General features: G+C 42.0%; 1 protein-coding gene and 1 long non-coding RNA gene across 4 annotated transcripts in view; one reads left to right on the top strand and one right to left on the bottom strand.

The window, feature by feature from the left end:
- Window positions 1-4,783: 4,783 nt before the first annotated feature.
- On the bottom strand, window positions 4,784-7,702 carry BTG1 (BTG anti-proliferation factor 1). Its single transcript, XM_042947349.1, has 2 exons — window positions 7,112-7,702; window positions 4,784-6,100 (listed from the first exon to the last, which is right to left on the bottom strand). Exons 1-2 carry the CDS (start codon window positions 7,257-7,259, stop codon window positions 5,733-5,735), a joined length of 516 nt encoding a protein of 171 aa, XP_042803283.1. The 5' UTR covers window positions 7,260-7,702; the 3' UTR covers window positions 4,784-5,732.
- Window position 7,703: 1 nt separating this feature from the next.
- The window catches only part of LOC122224911, a 31,718-nt gene continuing 11,447 nt past the window's right edge, over window positions 7,704-27,974 (top strand). Inside the window, exons 1-3 of one of the 3 annotated variants that reach the window (XR_006205010.1) lie at window positions 7,704-8,023; window positions 8,380-8,438; window positions 21,942-22,408. This is a non-coding gene — a long non-coding RNA (uncharacterized LOC122224911). The remainder of the gene's footprint in view (window positions 8,024-8,379; window positions 8,439-21,941; window positions 22,409-27,974) is intronic. The other 2 variants (XR_006205008.1, XR_006205009.1) reach the window with 2 other exon arrangements.

The raw sequence follows: 27,974 nt of genomic DNA on the forward strand, positions 1-27,974 counted from the left end.
ATGGGCTCAGAGAGGCTAATCAAATTGCCCAAAGTCACAAAGTAGTAGCTGGTACAGGCCTGCATTCCAACCCATTCTTCTGAGTCCATGACTAGTGTTCTTTATAATAAGTCCCAAATGCCTCCTGAAGAAAGAAGCGTGGTTTTAAGACAGTTTTTTTGCCTTCTGAGCATGGAAAGTGATGAGGTTTCAAAGGCTGAAAATGATGGCTAACCAGCAATGAGAAATGAAAACCTGCATGTTGCAACAATGTGAAACACGGTAAATAAATCATACACCTCAATATACCAATAGTTGAAAGTTCAGGTTCTGGGGTCAAAAAGGCCCGAGTTCAAATTATGAATGAGCTGTTTACTAGCCATTTGACTTTGGGGCAAATTACTTAAACTCCCTAAGCCTCAGCTTTCTAACCACAGAACACGAAGATTAAAAAATACTGACCTATCTACCTGTCAACCTCACCCAGTTGTTGAGAGGTCAACGAAGAACGTACATCAGTAACTTAAAGGCTCACGAGTGTAATTTATAGGAAATACAATTCCATTCAGTCTACGGACTCGAGGGGACAAAACTGTTATAAATCAGGACTGGAAGATACATCTGTCCTGTTTACAGTGCCATTGTCAAATCTTACCATTTTAGGTTTATGCTCATTTATAGAATCTTATCAAATAAAGTCCAATTTGCAGTCACCTTTCCTTCCTACAAATTTACAGATTGCTCAGAACCAGAGAGAAAAGATACAGGAGACTTCTGGCTAACCCATAAATGCTAAGGCTAATGTAATCACTGGTGTGCAACTACATGAACTCAGTTCTTTTACAACCATGCATGCAAATAAAGGAAATGTTACAAGAGCCCTAACATTTAAAAAGAAAATTTCTAAAAACATAAAATGTGGATCTCAGCACATAGCAATACATAGTTTAATATATAGGAGCACATAGACTTTGAATTGGTAGGACACTTAATTTGGGGTTTCTGTTGGCTGTAAAAAATGTCTTAATTTTATAAATACGGACTTAAGAAGCTAAAATTAGACAAGATAACCTTCTTTGAAATGCTACCAGTTTCTCATTTGAAGACGTATCACTTAACATAATAATCACAAGTTATTAAGAGAGCAAACCCTCATCTACCTTAGTGATCTAGAGAAAGTATTTTTGATCAGGCACCCCTATCAATGGAATTTTCAGTACATGCCCCATATATTTGTTTACAAAATGTACCATGTGCTTGTGCAAACCCACATGAAAACACACACAAAAATACTTTAGGAGAATGACATAAAGGTACTTTGGAGATCACCTAGAGAATTATTAAAAGTAAATGTGCCCACAGGTGACCATGTCTTCTATCTGTTATGATTTGAAATAATAATTGTTTGATGTGACAGTCTCCAAATACAGGAATGCAGTTAACTCTACTCTCATTTCCTGCCTGGTGATCTCTGTCCTGATGTTAGATGTCTGGCCTACACTTAATCACCCTTCTATCATCAGAAGCGGGGTCACAAACGGCCTTCACAACTAAAAGGCACGAGGAAAGAGGCTTATAATCAAGCAGTTCCTAACAGCTTCAAAAACATTGTCCCTTTATAAAATACCTAGACAAAGGCACTAAGCATTCGATTTGAATGTCTTTAAAAATGCCTATAGGTACAGGCTTTCTTTAAGCTATCCCACTCCCCACCCCCCACCCCCACCCAGCCCAGTTTCCACTTGGTATGAACCATAAACCTCACTACCACTTCGACCTGCATGTTCACAAAGTGAGCGCAGACTTGGTCCCAGATTCGTGAATTACAGAATCCCTACAGTCGTGCTTCCCAAACTCTCTGCCAAAAGATGGCTGCACAGACCTCTCGATATTCATCAACATTAAAACGATAAACAGCATGCAAAGGTTCCTATGAAAGTCAGAAGTTGAACTCCAAAATGTTCCTTTTAAGATTACTTAACTACGAGAGGACAGAAAACACTTACAGAATCGAAAATCCTCAACTGGAAGTGAAATTGGAAGCCTTATCATTTTCTATCGTTTGACACTGAACAATATCAAAAGAAACTGGTTAGCTAAGTTAAAACTGCAGTCAAAAAAAAACTGGTGTCAATTATATTCCATAAATTGTTAAGGAAATGGTGGCAATCCTATTAATACAACCTAAGGCTTACTTGTTTAGGAGCACCTTAAAACTACAAAGTTTAACATCTTGTTTAACAATGTTTCTTCACTTTAGGCTATTCTCAGAAAAAAAAACAAAAAAACATACATATACATACATATATATATATATATACACACGTGTATATATAGCCAGAAACTATAAATCACATATGAATTCCTCTGGCCTTTTGCATTAATATAAATGACTGCAGGACTCATTTAAGCGGCTTAGTTTGCTTAGCAGTACAAACTATTTCACTACAAGTTTTTCACCCTGTTATGTTCCAAACATAAAAAATACTGTTATATTTTAGCAGTAGCCATATACGCAGACTGAGATGAAATTAAACTCTCTGCAGTCCCTGTACTTTCAGACAAGTAAGAAATACGTTGTTTCAGACAATCCAAAATAAAACTATTGATAACTTCTCCCCATAGCTTATCAATAGCATCTCATCACATTATCTGAAATAGGGGTGCAAAGGAGAGAGGTATGATTTTCAATATACAATACACTTTTAATCTTTAGTTCTTAAAGATCCTAATAGTCAGGAAGACTGCTTCAACATGAAGGCCAATTCCACAATCTGTAACACCCATACAAAACAAAAACTACTTGCGATTTGTGAAGAACGGTGACTTAGGGAAATCATTTATGCAACAGTACCAGAAAGCGATTTTCTAGTGGACTTTCCCGTCTACTACTAATACAAGAAATATTGTAACTCAAGGCTATGGACATGTGATTCCCATCCCAGACTGAAGGGGAGAAAACAGCCACATTATCCTGCACAAACCAGGGTAATCCTTGCTTCAGCATTATAGAGCAAGATAGTACTTACATTTGGAGAAGAGGAAATAATTTTAAAACTACCTGTTAAAATTCAGAAAAGTGGCACCCATAACGATACTGCTAATAATCATGAACTCTTGGTGCCAACGGCAGCTAATGATTTTTGAAAGCAGTCCTCCTTTCTTAAAATGACTTAAGGAAGTGTCTTCTCACTCAGTGTAAAAGCCTTCTAAATTTTATCAGTATTAAATTTCTTACAAGTACACAGATACAATGACTGCACATGCAGATTGGTACACTCCTGCAGGTGCATACAGCAGCACAGTTTTTATCTAAACAGCAAGGCAAAAACAGCCCCCAGAAGCAATGAATGAGAAATTAAAAAGGTCCAGCACCGTAAGCAATTGTCTGGAGAACTAAGGGTTCAAGTCCCGGGAAACAGCAGGATGCTAGGTCTCAGTGATATTTGCAAGCCTTTTTAAAGAGGAACTTAACAGCTCCTTAAGTGCCAGACATCACCTACATTCTAAAGTGAAATGTTTTTAAGTTCTCTTCCTACCGAATTTCTTTGAAAGTACCGAAAAGTCTGATGTCACCATCTTCAAAAATGATTTTCCAGTTGAGAATCGGTTCTATGACCGAAGTTTTCGGTTAGAATATACTCCTAAACTCTCTGGACACTCTGCCTTAGGCTCCAATGGCTTAGTATGCAAAACCTTAGCAAGCACCTGGCTTCAAAGGAGTTACCAGAGATGCAGTTGGCAAACAATGCTAATCAGAACTGGGCTGAGACCTGTGGAAGACGACACTACCCACTACCAGTTGTTTCATTGTACATTCAAATTTGAAAAACCGGGAGGCTTCTCAAAGAACACGCTGGAAAATAAAACCATAACTGGTAAGGGTATTCCGCGTGCCGTGGTTCTAATGCGAATGACGGGTGAAGTACACAGACATTGTTCGTATTCTAAACACCTGCGTATCCGGCTGTGGCTTTACTTCTGTGTATCCCCCAAATTTGGGACTACTGATTTCAAGGAACCTCAACTGCGGGGTACTTCCAGTGTGATCATGTTTATTACATGCGTATCTCAAAAGCCACTGTAAGTTAACGGTGTACAGAAAAACTCAACCTTCTCCACTTTCAAAATCCCGTTCAACCAAAGAACTACCAACAAGTTTTTATCACATGGGGTAGTGGAGTAATGTACACTCTGGCAAGGTTTCATTTGGGTTCTGAGAATTTATCTGAAACAGAAGTCTGAAAATAAGGGATCAAAAACTCACATTTCCAACTTTTGAGAATAAAAATTGATAAACGTACCTGTTGTTGAATTCCAGCTTAAGTGATTTTTATGTAAATCTTGCAGCTGATGAAAAGCAAAACACCACCATCTCTGCAGTGATTAGCCTGTTCTTTAAGACTATGGGTCACCTACCCCAGGATTTTCTAATTGAACATGGATTCCATGGGGCAAAATTACTGTTTTTTCAAAGGTGGGCCAGAACGGAACATTTATATCTTCACTTCGACAGGGAAGCAATGAAATATAATCCTCTGAGTATCATTTTTGGTAGATGTTACCTTTGTCTCTTATCCTCATTTCGTGAGATTAGCCTGGTAATGTGTCCATGTTTTGACTTTCGAGATTTAAAAAAAAAAGTTACCCTGTGTTTCCTCTAACACCTAGACATGTACACTCCCATCAAATGTTTTTCAGCATGACCAGTGTGCAACTGACATTCACATAGCTTATAGAACCTAAGTCTTCTGAGAAACATATTTCTTTGAGCTGAACCTCTATAATCATGACAAGAGATTGATTAAAATGCCAAGATAAGAAACAATTTATTATAGAGAGAAGAAAAATTTCTCATCCAAAATATAGAAATCTGTACAACTTTGCCACAATCAATATACATGAACTGTACAAATTTACACCAGTTCATAATTTACCAAATAAAAGATGACTAACAAAGTTCACAAAATAGATGGTGGTTTGTGGAAAAGACTTTTACCCAATTAAGTACAAGGAAAGTTACAAACCAGACCTCCACTTTCTAAAAATAAGAAGTTTACTCAGTCTTAGAAAACTACAAGCTAGCAAATGTACAGAGAGCTGGCTGGTGCTAACACCACAGTTGAGACAGTGTCTTTTTAAGGGTCTTTTTAAAGCCTGTTGCCACGGCAGATTCTTGTCACTTGCTACTCTCAAGGCCAAAAACACAATACAAGGTCTGACCATTTCCCCAGGTCATGCTTACTAGGTTTGTCTTATGTACATTTATACAAATTTAAGTGCTAGGTAAAAGTCTTGTCAAAATTTCCAGTACTACCATGTTTCAAATGTTGAGCTTTCCTAGTCAGCTGCCAAAAAAGTTAACCATTTTCAAGTGTGATAGTGCAAATTTCCTCCGCAAGGTCTACTGCAGAGAAAGGTTCTTTGAAATACAGATTTGCCTTAAAGGGATTGATGGAAAAAATTTAGGTTTAACATCTGGGAGAAACTGAAACCACCCTAGGACTTCACTCCCTAGCAAATAAAGTGATCATTTACTTGGACTCACAGGCTATTAAATCATTGAAAGGTACTGTCCAAACTATGGCACTGTCACTTAAAAAAAAATTTTTTTTTTACCACTCTATCTTGTGCCAGATCTTCACAGCTGTGACATGGTTTAAATTCCATAATCCATCCCCAAGAGGAGCCCACCCAAAACAAAAATCAAATTTATCCATCCATTATAAGATGATCCATCCATAGACTATATCTTAACCTGATACAGTCATCATATTGTAGTTTTTGGAAGGGCTTGTTCTGCCCAAGAGAAGTTCCTCCTTACAGCTGATTCTGCTGTCTACCATTTGCACGCTGCTGCTGTTTTGAGTGCTACCTCCTGCTGGTGAGGCTTCGTACAGCACACAGATGGAACCATCCTCTCCAATTCTGTAGGACACTTCGTAGGGGTCAACCCAGAGAGTGAGTTCACTTGGGAGAAGCCTGAACAGCTCCTGACTGCTCAGTCCAATCCGCTGTGCCGCCTGTCCAATCAGAGGATCCATTTTATGGTTGATGCGAATACAACGGTAACCTGATCCCTTGCACGGCTTTTCTGGGAACCAGTGATGTTTATAATGTTCTATAGGGGGAAAGAGAGAGAGAGAGAGAGAGAGAGAGAGAGAGAGAGAGAGAAAGAGAGAGAGAGAGAAACAATGCTTAGATCGTTACTGTAAGATCCCGCTATGGCTTCCTCCTTCCGCAGGCTCCTTTGAAAAGTGAAAAATTTAAACTATCAACTTTTAAAAACGCCCAGCACTGCACCGCGGCTGTGCGTGCTTGGGGCTGGGGAAAAGAGCGGGCAGGGTTTTAGAAACAACACAGTAGTAGGGGACAAAACAATCTCCAGGAACCAACCGGTTGAGCCGCCAAAACAGGAATCCGGCGCGCGGCCTCGGCTGGCCGGGCAGCCGGATGGCACCGGCGGCCAGGCGGGAACCTGTTTACTTTCTCCACCCCACCCCAGCCGCACACAATGGGGTTTATGGCTTTGGAGGAGAAGCGCCACCGGGCTGTTAACCCCGAAGGGAAGAAAAACAAGCAACCCTAACTAAACCAAGCTCTGGGCAGGGCTGCAACTGAACCGGTGACAAATCCGATGATTAATGGTCAGGGGTAGGAGGCGCGGGGCGACGGCACGTCCGTCCCGGGCTGGCCCCGGGACAGCGGCGCTGTCTCCCAGCCCCGGGCCCGGCCGCCGAGCCCACAACGGTTGGAGGGGGTTGGGGGAGGGGGCGTCGAACCAACCCCAGCCCCGCAGCTCCTTTGTCCCCAAATCCGCGGACGGTCCGAGGACCGCAGCTCCCGCCTCAGTGGCTGTAGTCTCTTTGTTGTGAGCCTGTTCCCTTCTCCCCTCGGTGGGGCAGCCGTGGGGGGAGGGGGAGCCCTCGGCCCAGCCCCCAAACCTTCGCCAGGACCCGCCGTTAGCGGCCGCCAGGCGCGCCTGCCCCGCTCCCGCGGCGGGACCCGAGCGCGGCCGGCCCGGGGCAGTGCCGCGGTTTCCGCGGCCCCGACGGCTCGGCCCGCCTCCCGCCCCGGGTGTGCGGTCCGCGTCCGCCCGGCGCCCCTCGCCCGCCCGCCGCGGCCGGCTCACCTGCCAGCAGCTCCTGCAGGCTCTGGCTGAAGGTCTGCAGCTGTCGCTCGCTCGTGAGCCCCTTGGTGCGGAGGAACTTGGAGATGAAGGACACGGCGGCGGCGATCTCGCCTATCATGGTGGCGGCCCGGGTGTAGAAGGGATGCATGGGGGCGGCGGGCGGGGGCGGCCCGGGGCGGCCGGGGCTCGGCGGCGCGGCCCCGACGACGGAGCGGCCACCCCGGGCTCCCTCGCAGGTCAGAGGGCTGAGAGGAAGAGAGGGCGGGAGGGGCGGACAGCTACTTTTTTTCTCCTTTATAGTAAAAAAGTTATTTTCACGACAGGAGGCGGCAGGCGAGAGGAAGAGACGAGCGACGGCGGCCTGGTCACATCGCTCGGACTTCCCCAGCCGCCTCCGCGTCCAGCTCCGCAGCCTCCGAAGCTCCTAACAGTTGCATTTCCAGCTCGGAGCGGCGAAGAGATGCAGGAGCCGTGCAGTAGCTTTTATAGCGCGGCGGAAAGGAAGTGGCGTACCTGGAGCATGACGGCCGACTTCAGCCAATCCGGAGATCGCACCATTGTGACGCAGCAGATTCGGAGCCGGAGGGGGCGGGAAAAGGGGGCTAGGGGGTGGATGCGGAGACGGGGAAGAGAGGGAGGAGCTGACGTAATCCGCTTGTAAACAAATAAACTCCGGAGCGGCGGCCCGGGACCGGCGGGCTGTGGCCAAGGGACGGAGCCGAGCGAGGGTGCGCGTGTGAAAGCTCCGCCCCCAGCCCTAGCTCCTCCTTCCCGGTTCAGCTACTCCGGGCCCAGCGCCAGCGCATCCTCTGCGAGAGTGAGCTGCCTGGGCTCGCTGGCGGGGAGTCTCAGTGCCGGGCAGATAAAAGCCTTCTTGGCGTCCGCGCGCGCAGATCCGGCTGCAAGTCCGAGGTGCCTGTCCCCTCGCGCGCTGGGTGTTTCAATCTCGTCCCCGCTCCTAAGAGGCTGGTTGCCCAAGCGGGAGGTTCTTGCCGAGCAGCGGGGTTCGGGTGCCGGTGCTGAAAGTGTGCGGGGGCGTGCAGCGGGGATACGGAGAAAGTGGAACGAAAGGGCTACTATTGAAGGTCTTTCTGCAGCTCTAGGGAGTCGGGGGGCCGGGGGGGGGGGGGGGGGTCTCCTAGTAGACGTGCTGCCTACGTCAGGGAACCGTTTCAGCTTCACCCTCGGGAGGAGCGGGGGTGTCTTTGTAAAAGTTTAATTGCAAAATAAATAGAAGGTTAGTAAGCCTTTTGTGGTTGCTGTTTCAGTAATTTCAGGAGTCAAACGAGAGAGGAGTGGAGACCTTACTGAATCGAGCGTCGTGCTGGTAGGAAAGCCTGTTTCTGAAGATAATGTAGTAACGCGGATCCCGTAAAGTTAAGGCTGTACTGGAAACACACATTTGTGTAATGCATTTACACCGTTTATACCTTAACCAAAGATTGTTTTCCTTTTTTTTCTGGTCCAAATAGCTCTCTGGCCCTTGCTCTTTATAAAAACAGAAGAAAATAAAGATTAAATTTGAAGCTTAGGGAAGTATTAGGCTTAGACATTTGAGTTTACTGGAAACCCTACTTCCAAAACTAGAGAAAAAGACTTGTGCTAAGGCTTGAGCCTGCTAAAACGATTAAGCCTAAGAGAGGGTTAACTCTGACTCCAGTAAGGAGGAGAGGGAAAAAAAAAAAAAGATGGTGAGTCGGACAGATGGAGAAAGCAAACAAGAGGCAGAAGTTGAACTCTACCAGATGGAAATAAATATCCTGAGTTTAGTTGGTCATCAGTATTGCAAAACACACCACTTTGAGGTGTGTGTGTGTGTGTGTGTGTGTGTTTTAAGTACTAGCCAAAGGGTATAGAAATGTAGCAAAAGTAGAACTTGTATAAAGCTGAAGGAGAAAACGTTTTATTGTTTAAATGAAACATGTAAAACTGGGTTTGGAAAAACTGCTAGGTTTTAAATTCATACACAATAATTAGGTAGTTAAACTAAGCTAAATACTTTAAAGATAGTATTGTTAAAAGCATTAACTTTTGTGAACATCTTTTCTTTGGATAAATGCATCAAAAATAATGGCAAATAAGGTACATCTGTTCCATTCTAGGACTTTTTGGAGAGAACTTTGTTTAAAAACAAACGTCACGGTAATTCACTGAGGACATGAAACCTCTTACTACTCAAAAGGAAATAGGAAAACTGAAGTAAATTCTTTTTTTTTTTTTTTAATGTTTATTTATTATTGAGACAGAGCATGAACGGGGGAGGGTCACAGAGAGAGGGAGACACAGAATCCAAAACAGATTCTGAGCTGTCTGCACAGAGCCCGGCAAGGGGCTTGAACTCAGGGACCATGAGATCATGACCTGAGCCGAAGTCGGATGCTTAACCGACTGAGCCACCCAGGTACCCCCAAGGTAAATGCTTAAAATCACCATAGCCCTAGCACAAGATCTTCTGATAGCCCTCCTAACCCCACCCACCCTTAATCATCTGCGGTGTTCATTTTCCTCACTTTATCAGTCATTCCAGCATTAGATGAGAAATCAAATGAAGCCTGGTCTCCAACTTGGGACTCCTGATAATCGGAGCTTCAGTTGACTCCTCTGCAAAACAAGTAATGAAGTTAACAAAATGCTAGGATTTGAACTCAGACTTGTCTCTCAAGTCCTTGTTCTTTCCACTTTTACTGCCTTCCCAGACAGTGGCTGGACTCCTGAAAACTTTTTTTTTTTTTTTTTTTTTCAACGTTTTTTATTTATTTTTGGGACAGAGAGAGAGACAGAGCATGAATGGGGGAGGGGCAGAGAGAGAGGGAGACACAGAATCGGAAACAGGCTCCAGGCTCCGAGCCATCAGCCCAGAGCCTGACGCGGGGCTCGAACTCACGGACCGCGAGATCGTGACCTGGCTGAAGTCGGACGCTTAACCGACTGTGCCACCCAGGCGCCCCTCCTGAAAACTTTTTAAAGTCAGTTAGGTAGGGTTACCAGAAAGTTAAACTCACCCCCACACTTTTTTATTGTATGTGTATGTTTCCCACTTTAAATCATTCTTTTAAGAGACATGGATTTAAGAAATTAGTCGTTGGGGGAATCTAGGGAGAGAACTCGGGGAAAGAACTGGAAATAAACATTGGCCCTAAATGCAAGCTTTAGATAGTGCACCATGTTAATTACCAACAGTTTTCAATTCTGGACATATATATGTTTAGTAATATTTTTCCAGAGGTTTAGTCAGGCTCTTCCCATCTAAAAGACAAGCTGGTGTTTCTCAACAGCTTTTGAATTATAAAGGCACTTTCTTATTTTTCTGTTAGGCTAAACTATAGGGCAGTCTCAACTCCAGCTGACCCTTGAAAAATGCAGGGATGAAGGGCAGGGGACCAGAAGCAGTCAAATCCATGTATTATTTCGGACTCCCCAAAACTTAACTCCTCATAACTTACTATTGAGCAGCAGCCTAACCAATAACATAAAGTCAACTAACAGGTATTTTGTATGTTATATGTATTATATACTGTATTCTTATAATAAGGTAAAGCTAAGAAAATAAAATACATTTATAATCTAGTGTGGCATTGATCAAAAAGTCCGCATGTAAGTGGACCCACACAGCTCGAAGCCTTGTTGGTGGTCAACTGTATTTACACACCCATCTCTTTCAGCTGTGTGTAAGAGGCAAGTTACTTAGACTTTCTGCATAATATTTTCTTCAGAAACTGAAAGGTTGTTGTGAGGACTGACTAGAATAACTGTAGAAACTATTTAGCACTATCTCTGGCATTAAATAAGCCTCCAAATATATACATATATATAATTTGTACATAATATATAAATATTAGCTGGCTTAAATTGTCATCAGGCAATTTGATAATATCAAATTTATATCCAAAACCTAGAAAAATTTAAATCAAAGCACGAAACACACACACACACACACACACACACACACACACACAACCAGCACTTAGGAATTCTATCAAAACAAATCTAGAAAATGAAACTGCTTTTCAAAATAAGTTTGCAAGTAAAAGCACAGATTGTCAGGTCTTTGGAAAGAGTGCTTAGGAGTTCAGAAAGTACTTTCTATAGAGGTAACTATTGGACAACAAACTAGAGTTTCAAAGGGCTGGGGATTTATATTCCCATCCCTCAGCTTAACTGTTACTAGAACAGTTTGCTCTGGACTAACCAAAAAGAGAAAAAGAAAAAAAGAAACATTTACATAGGGCAGGGGAACTCCTTTGTCTGTTTCATAGACTAGTAAAAATTAAGGATGCACACAATGTTGAAAATCTTTTATTTTGCCAAAGATTTTTTTTAATCCCATTGCCATCTGCTGTCATGATCGTATTGGGAAACGGATGGTATTTTAACATCCCCAGAGTGGGAAAGGTATCCATATTAGAATAAAGCAGGGTCTTTGTAATTGAATAAATTTAAAGTCACTCAATGCCACTTTTTGCGTGTCATGGCCCTACATTTGGGAACTCATCTAAACTGTTAAATCTATGAAGACGATGACACTAAATTAAGCTAGTATGCTATTCATTTTATATGCCAGTCCCATGGCCTGAGATACCTTCTCCAATTCCCCTTCCCCCCAAAAAGCTGATTTTTTGCTCATCCTCCAAGAAGCCCTCCATGATCCTCTGCACTTGCGTAAACATCTGCAGTATTCTGCTTTCCCTTCCCCTGGCTCTGACACTTATCAAACATACTAGATTTACTATGTGCACTGGTCTCTTTTTCTTTCTAGACTGTAAATTCTTTGAGGGCAAGCATCTTACGTAACTCACTATTATACCCTCAATGCCTAACACCCAATGCATAGTATATGTTTTTGAATGATGTTAAATAGACATATCAAAATTCAAATGAGGCAAATCAGAACCATTACTTGCGACTTTCCGGGTGCAAAATAATATACAGAGAATTTTTGCGGCTAAAAATTGGACAGTGAATATTTGAGGAGACAAGATAAATAAAGTCCGTGGCACTTTTTTCCTGGTTGCCGTGTTAGATTATTGCATAAATTGCTTTTATAAATAAACATTGTTTTAGGGTAGACAAATGGAGACCAAAGTAACTTAGATATGTTGCTCAGGAATATTGTGGTATTGTCCACATTGCCCCCATTTAAGGTTTTTTGCTTTGTTTCCCCTTATGCTGTGTAGACATGTTTCAGTATGTTTACATCAGGTTAGCCATTGTGTCATTTGCTTATGTGCCACTCTCTCATACTGCCATTGTATCCCGAAGTTTCTCACGTGTCCTTCCAATGCTCCAGTCTCTCAATTTATTTATGAAATCCAGGATTTCTGGATTATTGCTGGGAAAGTCCCAGAATTTTTTCAATGGCTGTATTGCAGTTCGAAAGTTTGTCTGGAAGGACTTTGCCCACCTCCCCCTTGTATATAGTAATGTCACCTAGCAAAGGTCTTGTTATCCATCTGGACCTTCCCTCCCCTGAAGGCACCTTTAGACCCAGACTTCCAGGCTGAGTTGGAGATGGCTTCCTTGTTGCCTGTCAGCTGGCTGCGTTCACTAAAGTTGTACTTATCGTGAACTTACTTCCAGATAGAGTGCTACGTGTCAGTGCCGCTTGCTTTAGAAAACTCAGCTTAACCAAAAAGTTCAGGGTACACTAGAAGAGTTCTCTCCAGTGTTAACAGCAGATAGAGACAAGGCACTTATTTTCACAGGTGTTTGGGTTCAGAAAGAGAAAAGGAAGCCCCCAAAGTGAATAATCTCTGCTAAACCAGTTAAATTGGCCCATAATTAGTTCTCTTTGGAAGGAAGAAAAGGAGGGGTCTGAACTTGGAGTCTTTTCAAGACTGAAACCAACACAAGGAAGATAAATAGTAGCGAAAAAACTGGTGGCTAGGGGTGCATAGGATGTTCAGAGGTGGGATATTTTTGACAGGGAAGTGATAGGACCAGATTTATTTTTTGGAGAGCCCCGAGGATGACGGATTGGAAAACGGTAATGTTGAAGTGACCTCTCTGTTTTTGTCTCCAATTGTTACTTAAATCTTTAAATAATTTAGCTTGCACGTGGGCTTATCTCTTCAACAGAGACCTATGGCTTTTATTTATTCTTGTTTTGGTGACCCACAGGAAGGAGACCACTTTTAGCAGCCTCCCCACCTGGCGACCTGCCTTGCTTTGCTGAGGTTTGAGTCCCAGGACACACACTAAGGCATTTGTACTAAGGTTTGGATCTACTGGGGTTCCGAAAACAGAAGAGAACTAGAAATCCAAGGGTGACACATACAGATTTGGGACTAACCTTGTTTCTTCTTGTTAAAGCAATCCAGATCATAGAGAATCGGAAAAAAAAAAAAGGGGGATTAAAGTGTTGCTTACCAGGCTTACCAGCAGCAATAGCGATGGTCATGTATCACTGTGAAACTCACACTGTGAGCTTCCCAAATAATTCCCAAGAATAATTCCCAAATAATTCTCCAAGAAACACCACTAGGTCTGTATAATTAACAGTGAAACATATGAGGTTTCAGTCCTAAAGAAAATAAATAATTTTCCCAGGGTCTTGCAACCAGATTCGAACTCTCAAGTCATAAACTCCAAAACTTGGAAACATGCTCCTGATACTACCTTTTTTTTTTTTTTAAGTTTATTTATTTGGGGGGTGGGGGGGAAAGAGGGTGTAGAGAAAGAATCCCGAGTAGGCTCTGAGCTGTTAGCGTGGAGCCCAACGTGGGGCTTGATCCCACGAACCCTGAGGCTATGACCTGAGCCGAGATCCAGAGTTGGGACGCTCAGCCTACTGAGCCACCCAAGCGCCCCGATACTACCTTTTCTAAAAGGGACTGTGAGAAATCAAACCCTATAAAGTTAGAAGACCATTTAGAGATGAGTAGAGACAGTAGAAAGGAAAAGAAAAAAGAAAAAACTCAAGACAGCTAAGGAGACCTCTCATGGCTGACATAACCCAGGAAAACACAGCTACATTCATTAAAGGGCTCACTGAAAAATGAATCAAAGAACATATTAAAACATTAATCTGCCAAATAAAATAATTTCGCTGGAATGAAAAGTATCCCTAGGGGCTGATAAGAGAAAGCAGCAAAAATGCCTTCTATGTTAAACTGTTGAAGCTCCTCACTTCTGCTTTGGCCTAAACTGGCAGGAGGAATCAGGGAGGGGTCAACCCCACAGTCCCCCTTCCCCAGCAACTGAGGGGAGCCCGGGCATCAGGTGGAAGAGGAAGAAGGGCGGCTAGAAGGATAAGGTTGTGTGTTTATCTCAGCAGTGCTTTGGAATTTGATCACTTGCCCTGGAGGAACTCTCCTTGAACCTTCTCTAGCTAAGTACCAGGGCCACTTCTCAAAGCCAGGCCTCCGTCCCTGACCTTGTCTCTTTCCTTTTAGCAGAACCCTAGGATTCCATTTACTTTGCTCTTTGTGAAGTTACCACCATATACTGTCTCCGCCAGTGTTCAGGCTTATGGGATGTTTCTCTGCATCTATCTCCCCAGCTGCCAAAGACCTAGTTCAGTTTTAAAAGCTTAACAGTAGTCCAGAGAAAGTGACAGATGATAAGAATCAAGTATGGAAAATTGTGAACTTTAAAGAGTCATTACAAAGTTCTTAACAAGTTGTGATCCCGGCCTCTAGCATGTTTTAACTTTCTGAATAGGGAACAATGGATCTCTCCTTCCCTTCAGACTAATTAGACAGCAGACTGGGACTTCTCAGCGATTTTCACCCCAGCATCACCCCCGGAAATGGACAGAAATGCAAACTTTTGGCTCTAGATGCACTAAATCAGAAACTCTGGGAGTGCCCGGGCAGCTCAGTCGGTTGAACATCTGACTCTTGATTTTGGCTCGGGTCATGGGATCAAACCCGCTGAAAGCTCAGCTGCTGCTTGGGATTCTCCCTCTCTCTCTGTCCCTCTGTCGCTCACTCTCTCTCAAACATAAATAAATAAACTTAAAAAAAAAAAAAAAAAGAAAGAAACTCCAGGGGTTAGGCCAGGCCACCTAGACACATCTGAAACACTAATGTTTCAGAAAAAACTGCTTTTAGAACATAGTGGCAAAATTCTGTAACTTAAAACCAATGAAATTTTTATCTGGGAATGTATTATCTCAAGTTCGAAATCTTGTCTTTTAAAAGAAAAAAAAGCTATCATACTAATTTAATATATAAAAGTGGCCTTGAAGTATGAAGTAAGTTTTAAGTGTGTTGTTATTTGCTTCCCTCAAGTTCTATAGTCTGGGGAAAGTGCTTTTTTCCCAGCTTCTGAGACATTAGGCAAGCTAGAGCAGATAATGATGTCCATGTTACTCTCAAGAGAGAAGATAATACTCAGGAAGCTTGGTAGAATAATCATCTAGCCAAATGTTGGCATAGTCCATGGTTTTATTTTCATTTCTAAGACAAGCAGCCAATTGACCTTTTCAAGGGACTCGAATTCAAAATCTCAAAGTAGATTAGCATTTACAGCCACCGAGTGATGTCATATCATTTATTTAACACGATAGTGAACTAAAATAAAGGAACATTCAAATGGTGAAAGGAAGTGCAATAAACAAATAAATATGGAGGTCCTAAATATAGATGTTCAACACGATTGTGAAAACTATCATGGATTTGGGTATACTTCAGCTTGAATTAAAGGATCAAAATCCCATTGGAAAATAGAACTTAGAATGTACTCATTTATGGTGTATAGCAAGTTAGACTGATCCAAATTCCTAAAAAGACTATTCTAGCCAAGAAGTCTGCTGCGGCGGATGTGTGTGTGTGTGTGTGTGGGGGGGGGGGGGGGGGGTAGGGTGGGGAAAGGTTAAGATTTACATGTCAAATTGCATGATTTTCCAAAGCAGATAGCATAGGTAAGAGGCTTCTCATTATCTTGTGTTTGTATCTTGTTTTCTAAATATTTGTTTTCCCTAAATGAAGCAGAAGCAATCTTCAGCTTAGATAATATTTATCGTTTGATTTAGTTGAATTAATTGAAGGTGAAAGCAAAGGATCCTTTATTGGCATTAATGCATGGGTTGAAAACATTCCCTATTTGCAGAGTTTGTAGTGGAGGCCTCTCCTTTAAATCTTTTCACCCAGCACAATGTAGGAAAACATTTCCGTCTTCTGGAAACCAATTTGAGTGTTGACTGTGATGCTGACCTTCAAACTCAAGGAATGATCACCGTGTCGTTTTTCATGTCTGACCTCCCTGGTTACCACATGAGTCGATTTCAAGCTGTAAAACACTAGTGAGAGACTCAGCATTAATGCACTCCAGGAATGGTTCTTTTCATGGCTTTCTGCCTTGTAGAAGCAAGCTGCCTGTACCATATTTAGGGGGTAGGGACTATGAGTCAAGAGCGCTTGTATCTTTATGCAAAAAAAATAAGTCGACTGGATTGAGAGAAAAAACTCCTTCCTGAAGACATTCGCTTCAGAGAAGTCCTGGGAGAGGCAGAAATTTCAGGTTAGAAAGAGGGTAATAAGAGCACTGTAGGTACATAGTCCAACTAAGGACAAAAATCTGCCAGATAATTTAGCCCAGAGGATTTAGCTAAACAGTTAAACTCTTAACAGAAGCTTTATTTAGGATCATTCTAACAAACATGATCAGCAGACAAGTCTTTTTTTTAAAGAAAGTTCTCTTTCATCTCACTAAAAAGAAGGAACACATTAAAACCAAAACAGGAACTACTTTGGCAATATATGTGCAAAAAAAAAAATAAGCACCCAATGAGGCTCTTTTTAAATTAGCCAGAGTGCACACAGAGACGTCTTTGAAAAGGAAACTTCTGGGGTGGTGGTGAGGGGGGCAGGACACATTTTTCTTGATTTCATAAACACTCATTGTTTAACCATCTGAAGAAAGTGCAAACTTATGATTAAGTTCCCCCCCAACTCCTAAACAGATCAGCTCTTTTAAGTCACCTCCTGCCCCCTGTCCCCCACTCTACTTAGGCAGGAGAAGTGACCTGAAAATCAGCCTGTCAGAGAAGCAGGGGGTCCTCATTTTCAGACTGTGTGCATGTTAGGCTGCAGCCCACACTTACAGCACAGGAAGCCAAGTTTTGCCCAGGTGCCCCTGCACTGTATTAATATGCTGTTTGAATTTCATGAGCAGTGGATAACCTACTCCAGTTTATTTTGCTGCCTTAAAAAAAAAAAAAAAAAAATGACTTTAAGAACATGGTTCCTCCCCAGCCCCTCTTCTCCAGCCCAAACTAGTCACATAATTTCCATCAGGACACTTAGAACCTCCTAAGTCCCAATGTAGTTTCCACCCTTACCAATTGCTAAGATACGGCTGAAGAGGTGTTGTTTATGTAGTTTTCTAAATTTACTCCAACGAGGAACATTACATTATGAGTCTTCAATGGGATCAAGATATAATTATGCAAAGTCGAGGCAACTTGACATGAAGCAAATATTTAACACATTTTTAAAAATAATAAATAAAAGGCTTAATAAGCCGTGTACAGAAAGTAGGAAGAATTTTTACCAGGAATCTGGGTTTGGAGAACATTCCTGTAAATAAGCAATACATTTACTTTTGAGCTTTTTGGCATCCAGGAAAAAGAGAAGCAAAGTGCATTGCTTTTGGTAACTTTATTTTATTTTTGAGAGAAAGAGACGGAGCGCAAGCAGGGGAGGGGAGGAGAGAGGGGGAGACACAGAATCTGAAGTGGGCTCCAGGCTCTGAGATGTCAGCACAGAGCCCAACGCGGGGCTCGAACTTGTGAACCATGAGATCAAGACCTGAGCTGAAGTTGGAAACTTAATCAACTGAACCATGAACCACCCAGGGGAACCAACTTTTGCTAACTTTAAAAAAAAAAAAAAAGGATACCATCAAAGGAAAAAAAAATTATTGGTGTTAAACGCTGATAAGCTTATCAATTTATAATATAGAATAGGTTTACATAATTTTATAAAATATTCAAGGAAACATGTTTTGGACAGTGCACTCTCTTTTTTTTTTAATGTTTATTTTTGAGAGAGGGCATGAGTGGGGTTGGGGCAGAGAGAGTGGGGGACAGAGGATCCAAAGCGGGCTCTGCGCTGACAGCAGAGAGCCCAATGCAGGGCTTGAACTCATGAACTAAGAGATCTCACCTGAACTGAAGTCAGACACTCAACCAACTGAACCACCAAGGCACCTCTAGGGTAGTACATTCTTCATCTGACTCTCCCAATGGGAGCTAAGAACAAGTTCACTGCTAAATGTCTGCTGCATGTGTTCTATCGTATTCATAAACTCATTCCACAAATTTGATTGACTAATGAGTTAATGGCTAAGCATTGGAGGTACATCCACAAACAAAAAAGACCTGTCGCACACTTGACTGAATCTGGTAGAAAGACTGAAATTAAGAAGTAGTGAAAATAAGTTCCTATTTGCCACTCTGAAGATTGCTGTGAAAGAAAAATACAGGACCTAGGAAAGTGAACCTAATTGATGGGACAATCAAAGAAGCCTTTCCTTCAGCAAGGGCTTTAGTCAGAAGTCTAAGGAGGAGTAGGAATTAGGCTGGGTGGGATCTGAGGGTGTTAGACTTGCTCTGTAGACTAAGGAAGTGAATTTACAAAGGAGACAGAGAGGTGTGCTCAAAGCAGAACCCTGTGGTCTTAGTTGGAAGAATGTAAGTAGAGAGACCAAAGATAAGGCGGGAAGGGTATGTAAGGTCAGAGCCTGAGGCGTCTTTTAACTTGCCTTTAAAAACATTAATCTTATCCAAAGAATAAGGGAGGTGTCGTGCAGGAGTTTGAAGCAAAGCAGTGACAGACAGATTTGCATATTAAGAGTTACACTCATTAAGCACAGGGCAATGGGTATGCTAGTATTATGATGAAAATTAGAAAGTGAAGATCTATTTTTCTGAGGTTCTGTCTGTTATTTCCTTTGTGGGAGAGCTATAAAAGTATCTGTAACCAAGGCCACATCTCTTAAGATGCTTCTTTAGATCTGGTCAAATGTTCAATACTCTACTTGAAGCCACAGAAATCTAGATCAGTGATAATAGGCAATTTTTTTATAAAGAGCTTGATAGTATATATTTTTGACTTTGTGAACTAGAAGACGTTTGTCCCAATTTCTTATCTCTGCACAGAAGCAACCATAGACAATATGGGCATGGCTGTGTTCCAATAAAACTTTATTTACAAAGCAGGAGGTAATGGACTTGGGTCTTGACAATACTATGCCTATCTCTGACCTAGATCAAGAAGCATTTAAGAGCTGATCATGATAGAAGAGTTCAGAGGCTATGGTAACCCTCTAAGCAAACAAACCTTTAATGGCATAACTGTGCTCTCTTGGGGATTTAGGAGAACTATGTTGTGATAGGACTATATAGCAGGGACAAAATGCACCTTCTGAGCTGAAAGAAATGACCTGTGAACAAAATTATCATCTGTGTAGATTGTGAAGAATATGAGCTCCTTAGAGGCAAGGATTTATGTCTGTTTTGTTCAGTTATTTTGTTCTGTTTTTTAAGCCCCCAGCTGAGTCCTTGGGTTTTGTCTATAGAATATGCTAACAGATGTAACTCACAAAATGAACATTCAGGTAATGTCTCTTCAGCAATAAAACTCTTCAAAAGTCATGATTACTGGGAAACGTTTTATCCCCAGTATTGTCAAAAAACAAAATTCAACCCAGTAGATCTAATTGGCTTTTTTAGGCGATTCATGAACCAGAGGCAAGTAGGGAGAGGCTCCTAGGAGTTGTGTACAATGGAAGGTTTTTGCAGAAGGAGGGTGGGGCAAGAAGTTATTAGCAAAAGAAAAGATTGTTTCCAGCAAAGTCACATTCCCTTAGGGGGAAAGGCAGGGGTCTTATTAGGTGGGTTACCTCATCTTCCTATGGTGGGAGGAGGGATGGAGAGGGCCCATGTGACCTCATTGGTGCTGCTTAGAAATTTCCTGATTGATAGGTCAAGACTACATGTCTGAGGAAGGTGGAATTGCCACTAGGTTAAGTATTAAACCCCAGTTTGATGACTTGACCTAAGTGACTCCATGTTGTTGTCGCTTTCTTTTCAACAGTATAAAGAACAATTTCACCCAAACACACTAAATACGTATAAGAAATTGTGTCAGTACGATAATTTTGGACCCAAACCACTCACCAGTTCACTCAGCAGAGTTTTGGCATCAAAGCACCAAAGGTAGCAAATTTAAGTTGGATGCCCTGCTCCGATGAACCCAGACACTCTTGCTTTGCCTGTAGACACCAAGCAAGAGTTGGAAACTTACCATCTTCATTTCTTATAAGCCTTTGGTCTGTTGTGTGCACATGCTGCCTCCAAGTAGTTTGCATTGTTTGTGTTCTGCTTCTATTTTTGCTCTAGAGATAAGTTTTCAAGCTTATTTTAAGCAAAATTTGACCTCTCTACTAATGAGCTCGCTCAAAGGTTAAAAAAATCTGTGAAGATGTAAATAATGCAGGACGAATAATGGCCTTCCCCATATCAAACTCCCACACTCCTGACTTGTACACATATCACCCACTATTGTCAAAAACATGCCTCAGTGCTTCAGACGCAAAATATAACGTGAAGACAGGCAAAGTTTGGGATAAAGAGGAACGATAGCTTTAATGCTTTGCTGAGCAAAGGAGGCTGAAGCAGGCTATGGCCTTCAGAAAGGGTAATCCACGCCCCCGCCCCCCCATCCCCCCATCCCCCCATCCCCCAGGAAGCGGGTGCGGGTTGGGGGGGGGGCGGTCTAAAGGGAAATACAGGACCTACCTGGTTTTGACAGGAATTGTAGATTAGTCATTCTCAAGTTGATCCCGGGTTCCCCAAACAAAAGGCTAAGGAGGGAGGGGGGAGGTTTTCAGCAGGGAGCAAAATGGTTATTTTATTTATTTTTTATCTTTTTTTAAAATATAATTTATTGTCAAGTTGGCTAATATACAGTGTATACAGCGTGCTCTTGGTTTTGCGGGTAGATTCCGGTGACAACCTCTGCATCTTGACCTTAAAACTAGATCATGGTGTGTCTTTCTTTTATAATCTGGGCTCGATAACTATTTCTTGAAAACTAGGTGATCATTAACTCATAGCAACAACATTTTTCTTGTTGCTAAAAAGATGCGAAACTATTTGTTGCTTGAGAAGTATCACGGTGGTACCTACGGCATAAAACACCTTCTCTTCTAGACAGCAAAAGATGCTGACCTTTTGTTTTATGGCGAGAGCACGTAAGGAAGGCTAAATCTGCATCAGACATTTGAATAGATGCTTCAGAGGAATATGGAGGGTGAGGAATGTTCTTAATGACATCCAAGATTAGAATTTGCTCGGAGGAAGTCCGTAACTCCCCAGTATTGTGACTATTTTGCTTACCAGTCTATCCACAGCACTTGACCCTGTGTTTGGTAAATTGTGGCATCGATACATATTTGAGGAATAAATGAACCCTGATTGAGATGCTGCCGCAGCGGAAGCTCCGAGGGAAGATAAAAAAAAAAACCTGAATCAGTATCAAAATCATATGGCTTGGCTAAGTGGTACCTGCCTATGGAATCAAAGATGGATGAGCGATCAATAAATATTGCAGTAGTCTTCAGTTCTTTTTAACTATACCCACCATAGATTAAAAAGTATCAAAAGGGTCAGCAGCAGGGGGGCCTGGGTGGCTCAGTCAGTTGAGCATCTGACTGTTGATACTGGCTCACGTGATCTCCCAGTGGTGAAATAGAGCCCCGAGTCGGGCTCTGCGTTGACAACGTGGAGCCTAATTGGGATTCTCTCTCCCCCTCTCTCTCTGCCCCACCTTCTCTCTCTCTCTCTCTCAGTAACTAAATACACATTTTTTTTTTTTTAAAACAGGGTCAGCAGGAGAATAATGGTACTTTCCCTGCTCCTTTTCCATGCAGAATATTAAATGGAGAAGCCAGACCCACAATGGATTAGGAAGAAAGCTAGCTCAGAATGTGGAGCATCTGTGGAGCAGGCTGATTGAAGGTGGCACAGGAGAAAGTTACCCTTTTTGAAGACGGAGGTGGATACTGTGACTCTGTCCAAGAAGAATCGAGAGGGCAGTCAGTCACAGAGCTTTGTGGAGGTTTGACTATTCAGAGCAGGACTTGGAGAGGTTGGGCAGCTGAAGATTTTACCCTGGGGACTTCAGCTGGGAGCAGTTAATTAGTTGGTTATGCCTTAATGCATCCGGTTGGTCAATTCTTAAGGTAGCATGCTATTGTGTCTTCTGAAAGAATGAGCTAGAGCCACAGACCACTGGTTTGGAGTTCCTTCCCAGAATTTTAAGCAAAGAAAGCAAACTGAAGGAGAATAAGGTAAATAAGTAAAATAAATTTATTTGTGTGTGCATATGTGTGTGTACATATATACAAACACATCTCAAAGAATTATATGTGCATAGGAAAAAATCCAAGGTGAACATCAGATGTGTACTCCTCTGAGGTTATGTTTGAAAGGGTTGGCATTTACTTATTTTTCTATATCCTGAACACTGGCCTTCTAGCTAAAAGTTAGACTGCTGCATCATATACAAAACCAAATCCACTTGGACTATATTGCAGAAATCAAAACCAGTAGAAGAAAAGTTAGGAAATGTGTAGATCCACCAGATTGGGATGGGTAGAAAAACTTCCTTAAGTAAGTCAGGAAAATAAGCATCCATAAAGGAAATGATTAATATATCGTTTAATTATACGATCATATATCTACGTTGTTTCTGTGTAAGAAGCACCATAAACAAAGCTGATACAAATGAGGGGTAAAAAAAAAAAAAAAATCAGTGACATGTGACAAATAGAGATTAATATTAAATACAGTAAAAAAAAATTAAAATGCAAAAGGTTAAATTACTATCTTCACACAAAACTCCTACAAGTTGGAAAATGAGCAAATAAGAGAAAAATAGGAAAAATATAGGAATGGGCAATTTGACAATAAAGGAAGGTAGATAACAATAACAGAAGTTATGCAGTCCTATTAGTAGTCAGGAAAATGCAAAATAAAACAATATGCCATTTGTTACCTAGCAGATTGATGAATATTAAAAAATTAATGATGTCCAATGCCCATAAGTTTATAGGGAAATGCCATTTCTGACACTTTGTTTATGGGAATACAGTGAGCTACAATCTTTTTGGAAGGAACTGGTCAAATGTATTCATTAAAAATATACTTAGACTTTGACATCCCACTTTTGACACTCGCTTACAGAGTCCATGTAATACAGAAGGCAACATACTGAGAAGATCTCACTTCTTATAAATGTCATTCTCTTGAGTTCACCATCAGAGGTGAATGTAGAATTATTGTAGAGAACACTGCTAAGTCAGGATGAGTTTAAAGCAGAACTGCTCACCTATACCCTTAAGAGATGGAGGTAAGTAGGTCGGTCTGCCTACTAGATACTCAGGGGTTATACATAGCATCCCAATTCCTTTTTTTTTTTTTTTTTTTAAGTTTATTCATTTTGAAAGGGACAGAGAGTGTGAGTGGGGGAGGGGCAGAGAGAGAAGGAAAGAGAGAGGCTTCCAAGCAGACTCTATGCTGTCAGCACAGAGCCCGACTCAGGGCTCAAACTCATGAAACCAGGAGATCATGACCCGAGCTGAAACCAAGAGTCAGATGCTTAACTGACTGAACCACCAGGCGCTATTCTGGGAAATCCTTCAAATACTCCCTCAGGGATCTCACTTTCATCCAAGGATCCAGGAGCCACCATGACTAGGCGCCTAAGCTTGGCCAATGAGTTCGTTTACTGGGATTTTTGGACCTGGAAACACTGGAAATCAAGGCAGTTTCTCTCCTATAGTCATATGTGTTGCAGGTAAAATCTTGAAACCATTGGCAGTCATTTTCTCTTACACTGTGAAGAACACCATTCTAGAGAAAGAAAAAACACAAAAAACAGAAGTGAAAGCCATAGGGAACATCCTGGGGACATTTAAGTTCCTGAATTGAGTTGTTCCAGGGTGTTCTCTCTGCTGCATTCTGGCCCTCCTTATGACTTGGTCATTCACCTCCTCCTTAGATTCTGTGAGAGACCCCAAGAGCCTTCCAGTAGTTGTTTGTTTGTTTGTTTGTTTGTTTTGTTTTGTTTTTGCTTAAGCCATTTTAACTTGTTATTATCCCTTATAACTGATAGCATCCTAACTGAGACTTCTTATTAAATAGTTAACTTCTTGGTAAGAATATGAAATGTTCTGCCCCACCTGTGGACCACAGGCCAATAGTCATAAAGTCTAGAGTGAAGGTAGATATTTGTCCTTGTCACTTCACTTGAGCTCTGACATCACCTCTGGAACATGCCAATTTCCCATCCCACAGCCCTGCCCTAAAGCTCACGTCCACTTTGCTCAATTCTATGTAACTTCTTTAAGACTGACTTTTTCGGGAAAGGGAGAGAAGAGAAAAAGGAGGGTTCCTAGGGTTTCCAACAGAGCATCGAGGATGCAGAGCTAGCATATGGCAGAGACCAAATGAGCACGTACCTGACTGCGTCAGTCCAGTATCGTACCGCTGAACGTCATGAGGCACTGTACTGGTCGGAACTATTATAGCTATCTATCTAAACAGTTTTTAAGCTTAGCTGCACATTTTAAAATTTGTATTCATAATGGATTGTTTGAAGGCAAAAGTGCAAGAAACTCTGACGTGGAAATATATCCTCATAAGAAACGCAGATTTGACTGCGTGAAAATTTAAAACTTCCAGCCACCAAAACCCAAAAGGAAAAACAGAAAAAAACTGACAACTAGGCAAAGCTATTTTTTTTTTAATTTTTTAATGTTTATTTATTTTTGAGAGAAAGAGAGAGGGGGGATGAACAGAGAGGGGGAGACACAGAATCCGAAGCAGGCTCCAGGCTCTGAGCTGTCAGCACAGAGCCCGATGCGGGGCTCGAACTCACCAAATGTGAGATCATGACCCGTGTGGAAGTGGGATGCTGAATCAACTGAGCCACCCAGGCACCCCTAGGCAAAACAATTTTTAAAGTTTAACAGAGTTGATACCCTTAAGGGATTGGGCTAGACAGAATAAACAAAGAGCTGGCATTGTCTGAGTTTTTCATTCACCTAAAAGAGCCAGTGTTCAGGGGAACATATCCCACATTAACATTACATAGACAAAGGGACGAGAATAGGTGACTATAGATGATCACATCTGAAAAGATTCCTTTCAGGGCCTATACTGTGCCCAGAGAGACCACCTAGGGAGTTATTGTATCCCAATTGATAAACAATGTGGAAAAAGCACTTTAACACACACAATATACGTGAGGTGAGAGCCCTCACCTTTGGTCCGGGTGACAGCTTCTGGGCCTCTCTGGTCTGGCAATTCCCCAGAGGCTGGAGGGCTATCTGCATTTCCCCTCAGAAGGGTAATTTCATCCATGCTCTTCCTAAACGACCTGGAGGAAGATTTTTAACTTGTGCCTTTGGGGTTCCCTGGAAGGCCTGGCAAGAGGACGGGATTTGAAGCCCAGGAAGGAAGGCTGTGGAGTTACCTCTGGGGCAGACACTATTCTCTGAGGTGCTATGTCCTCTTCGCCGCCGTTAAAAGTGAACTATTAAAAGGAGACTCAAATAAGCTAAAAATTTAATTAACAACGCAATGAGCTCATCAGAACCGGCAGATATAATCAAAACAGTACAGAACGACCCCCAGCCCGGCCTGAATCAGGAAACACCGAAGGCGATGTGATGTGCGCCGAGTAGTAACCTATGTGACCCGCAGGCGATGGGACAGGCAGGCGGGGGCTTGTCTTCCCCAGGGTTGTAAAGCAAGGTCCTGAGGCCTCAAGGCTCAGGCCCGAGAGTGCTCCCTTGGGCTACCCTGTAGGCTCTGCACTCTGATTTCCTGATGGGCCTGAACAGGCTCACATACTGTTTGCCAGTTCTCTGCATTCTCCCTTGACCCCCTAGGGAGTCTCAGGCGGATTTCAGAAACACTTTTTTGTTTCTGTGAAAAGTGGAGTTTGTGAACCAATGGCACGAGCGGCTGTCCCATTTTAGATTCTGCTCTTGGGGAATAATCATCTGGTCTCCATCCAAATCTCCGTCCGCCCAAGTTCCAGGTTTATAAATGATTTCTTTATAGTGTTAAAACATACACTGAGATATAGTAAACATTTTAAGAGTTTGTTGGAACAAAAACCGATTCACATAGGGCAGTTCCAGGCCTGAAATGGTTAGGATCACTCCACTGTCAGAAGCCTGGAGGTAGACTTTTTTTTTTTTTTTTTTTTTTTTTTTTTTTGTGGGGGGTGGGGAGGCGGATATATTTAATTTTTTTTTATTTTATTTACTTATTTTTAAATTTATATTCAAGTTAGTTAGCATATAGTTAGTGCAATAATGATTTCAGGACTAGGTTCCAGTGCTTCATCCCCCATGGATAACACCCAGTGCTCAACCCAACAAGTGTCTTCCTTAATGCCCCTTACCCATTCAGCGCATCCCCCCTCCCACAACCTTTCCAGCAACCCTCAGTTTGTTCTCTGTATTTAAGAGTCTTTTATGCTTTGTCCCCTTCCTTGTTTTATGTTATTTTTACTTCCCTTCCCTTATGTTCATCTGCTTTGTCTCTTAAAGTCCTCATATGAGTGAAGTCATATATTTGTATTTCTCTGACTGACTAATTTCACTTAGCATAATACCCTCTAGTTCCATCCACGTAGTTGCAAATGGCAAGACTTCATTCCTTTTGATTGCTGAGTAATATTCCATTGTGTATATATACCACATCTTCTTTACCCATTCATCCGTCGATGGACATTTGGGCTCTTTCCATCCATTGGCCATTGTTGATAGTGCTGCCATGAACATTGGGGTGCATGTGCCCCTTCTAAATAGCATACCTGTATCCTTTGGATAAATCCTTAGTAGTGCAATTAATGGGTCATAGGTAGTTCTATTTTTAATTTTTTGAGGAACCTCCATCCTGCTGGGGTTAGACTTTTAAAGAAAAGAGGCAGAAACAAAACAAAGAAATGATTAAATTGGCTACAGCTTCAGCCATTGCGTTATTTGGGAAAAACCTAGTTGTCTATGATTGGTTGTTCTTAGATTTTGATTTCTTAACCTCGAAGCGTTTACAGGTTTCGTTTTGGGTTTGCTTGCACAGGCTGCTGAAGTGTTGGAACCACCTCAGTCTGATGGCCTCCTTGTGTAATTAGTTTGGCAATGAACACTGGAGGTTGGTGTCACAGAAGTTTCAGCGTCTATTACCTGTCTCAGAGGTGGCCATACTGACTGGAAGTATCATAGCTTTTTCTGTGGATAACTTCTCTTTAGAATTTTATAGAAAACCAGTTTGCTTCGGTGGGAGGTAATCTCATTAAAGTCACGATCGAGAATAAATGGTGTCCCAGGAGACAGCTATCTTTGAAAGTAGGCTCTGACATTTTGCTAATCTGTAAGCACATTTTAAAGCAGCTGCACATATAAACTCCTTTAGAAATTGCTGATTTAGGGTATTAGTGATAACATAATTCAATTCAGTTAGGTTGAGGTTAAAAGTTGGCATAATAGTATACCTACAAAAGTGTTGCATCAAATAAATTACACATTGGGTGTTTCCCAATCTCATGATACTCTGATATCTGCTGAGCTCAGAACAGCCAACTCTCAGTCAGAGAGGAGCTAATCCAAAATCCGTTTCACGAGGCTTCATACATTCTAGATCCTACCACACTATGAGCAGGGGGAACGATGGGAGTGACATTCAGACCAGTTGTTCACCTTTGGTTTTCTTCTTTGCTTTTTAGAGAAGATCAAAACTTAGGTGTAAGTTACTTGTAGGCTTCAGTCTTTCTTGCCTTGTTACCACAGATGCTGGAGAATATGTGCTTGATAATTACCAACACGATCCTCATTTAGTTTC

Source organism: Panthera leo, chromosome B4 (genome assembly GCF_018350215.1).
Source record: "Panthera leo isolate Ple1 chromosome B4, P.leo_Ple1_pat1.1, whole genome shotgun sequence".
NCBI lineage: Eukaryota > Metazoa > Chordata > Mammalia > Carnivora > Felidae > Panthera > Panthera leo.

Excerpts from the sequence above, each read along its gene's own strand:
- BTG1 (XM_042947349.1), bottom strand. The coding sequence starts at position 7,259 with ATGCATCCCTTCTACACCCGGGCCGCCACCATGATAGGCGAGATCGCC. Across the intron at positions 6,101-7,111 it reads CCTGCAGGAGCTGCTGGCAG|AACATTATAAACATCACTGG; the intron begins GTGAGCCGGCCG and ends TTCCCCCTATAG.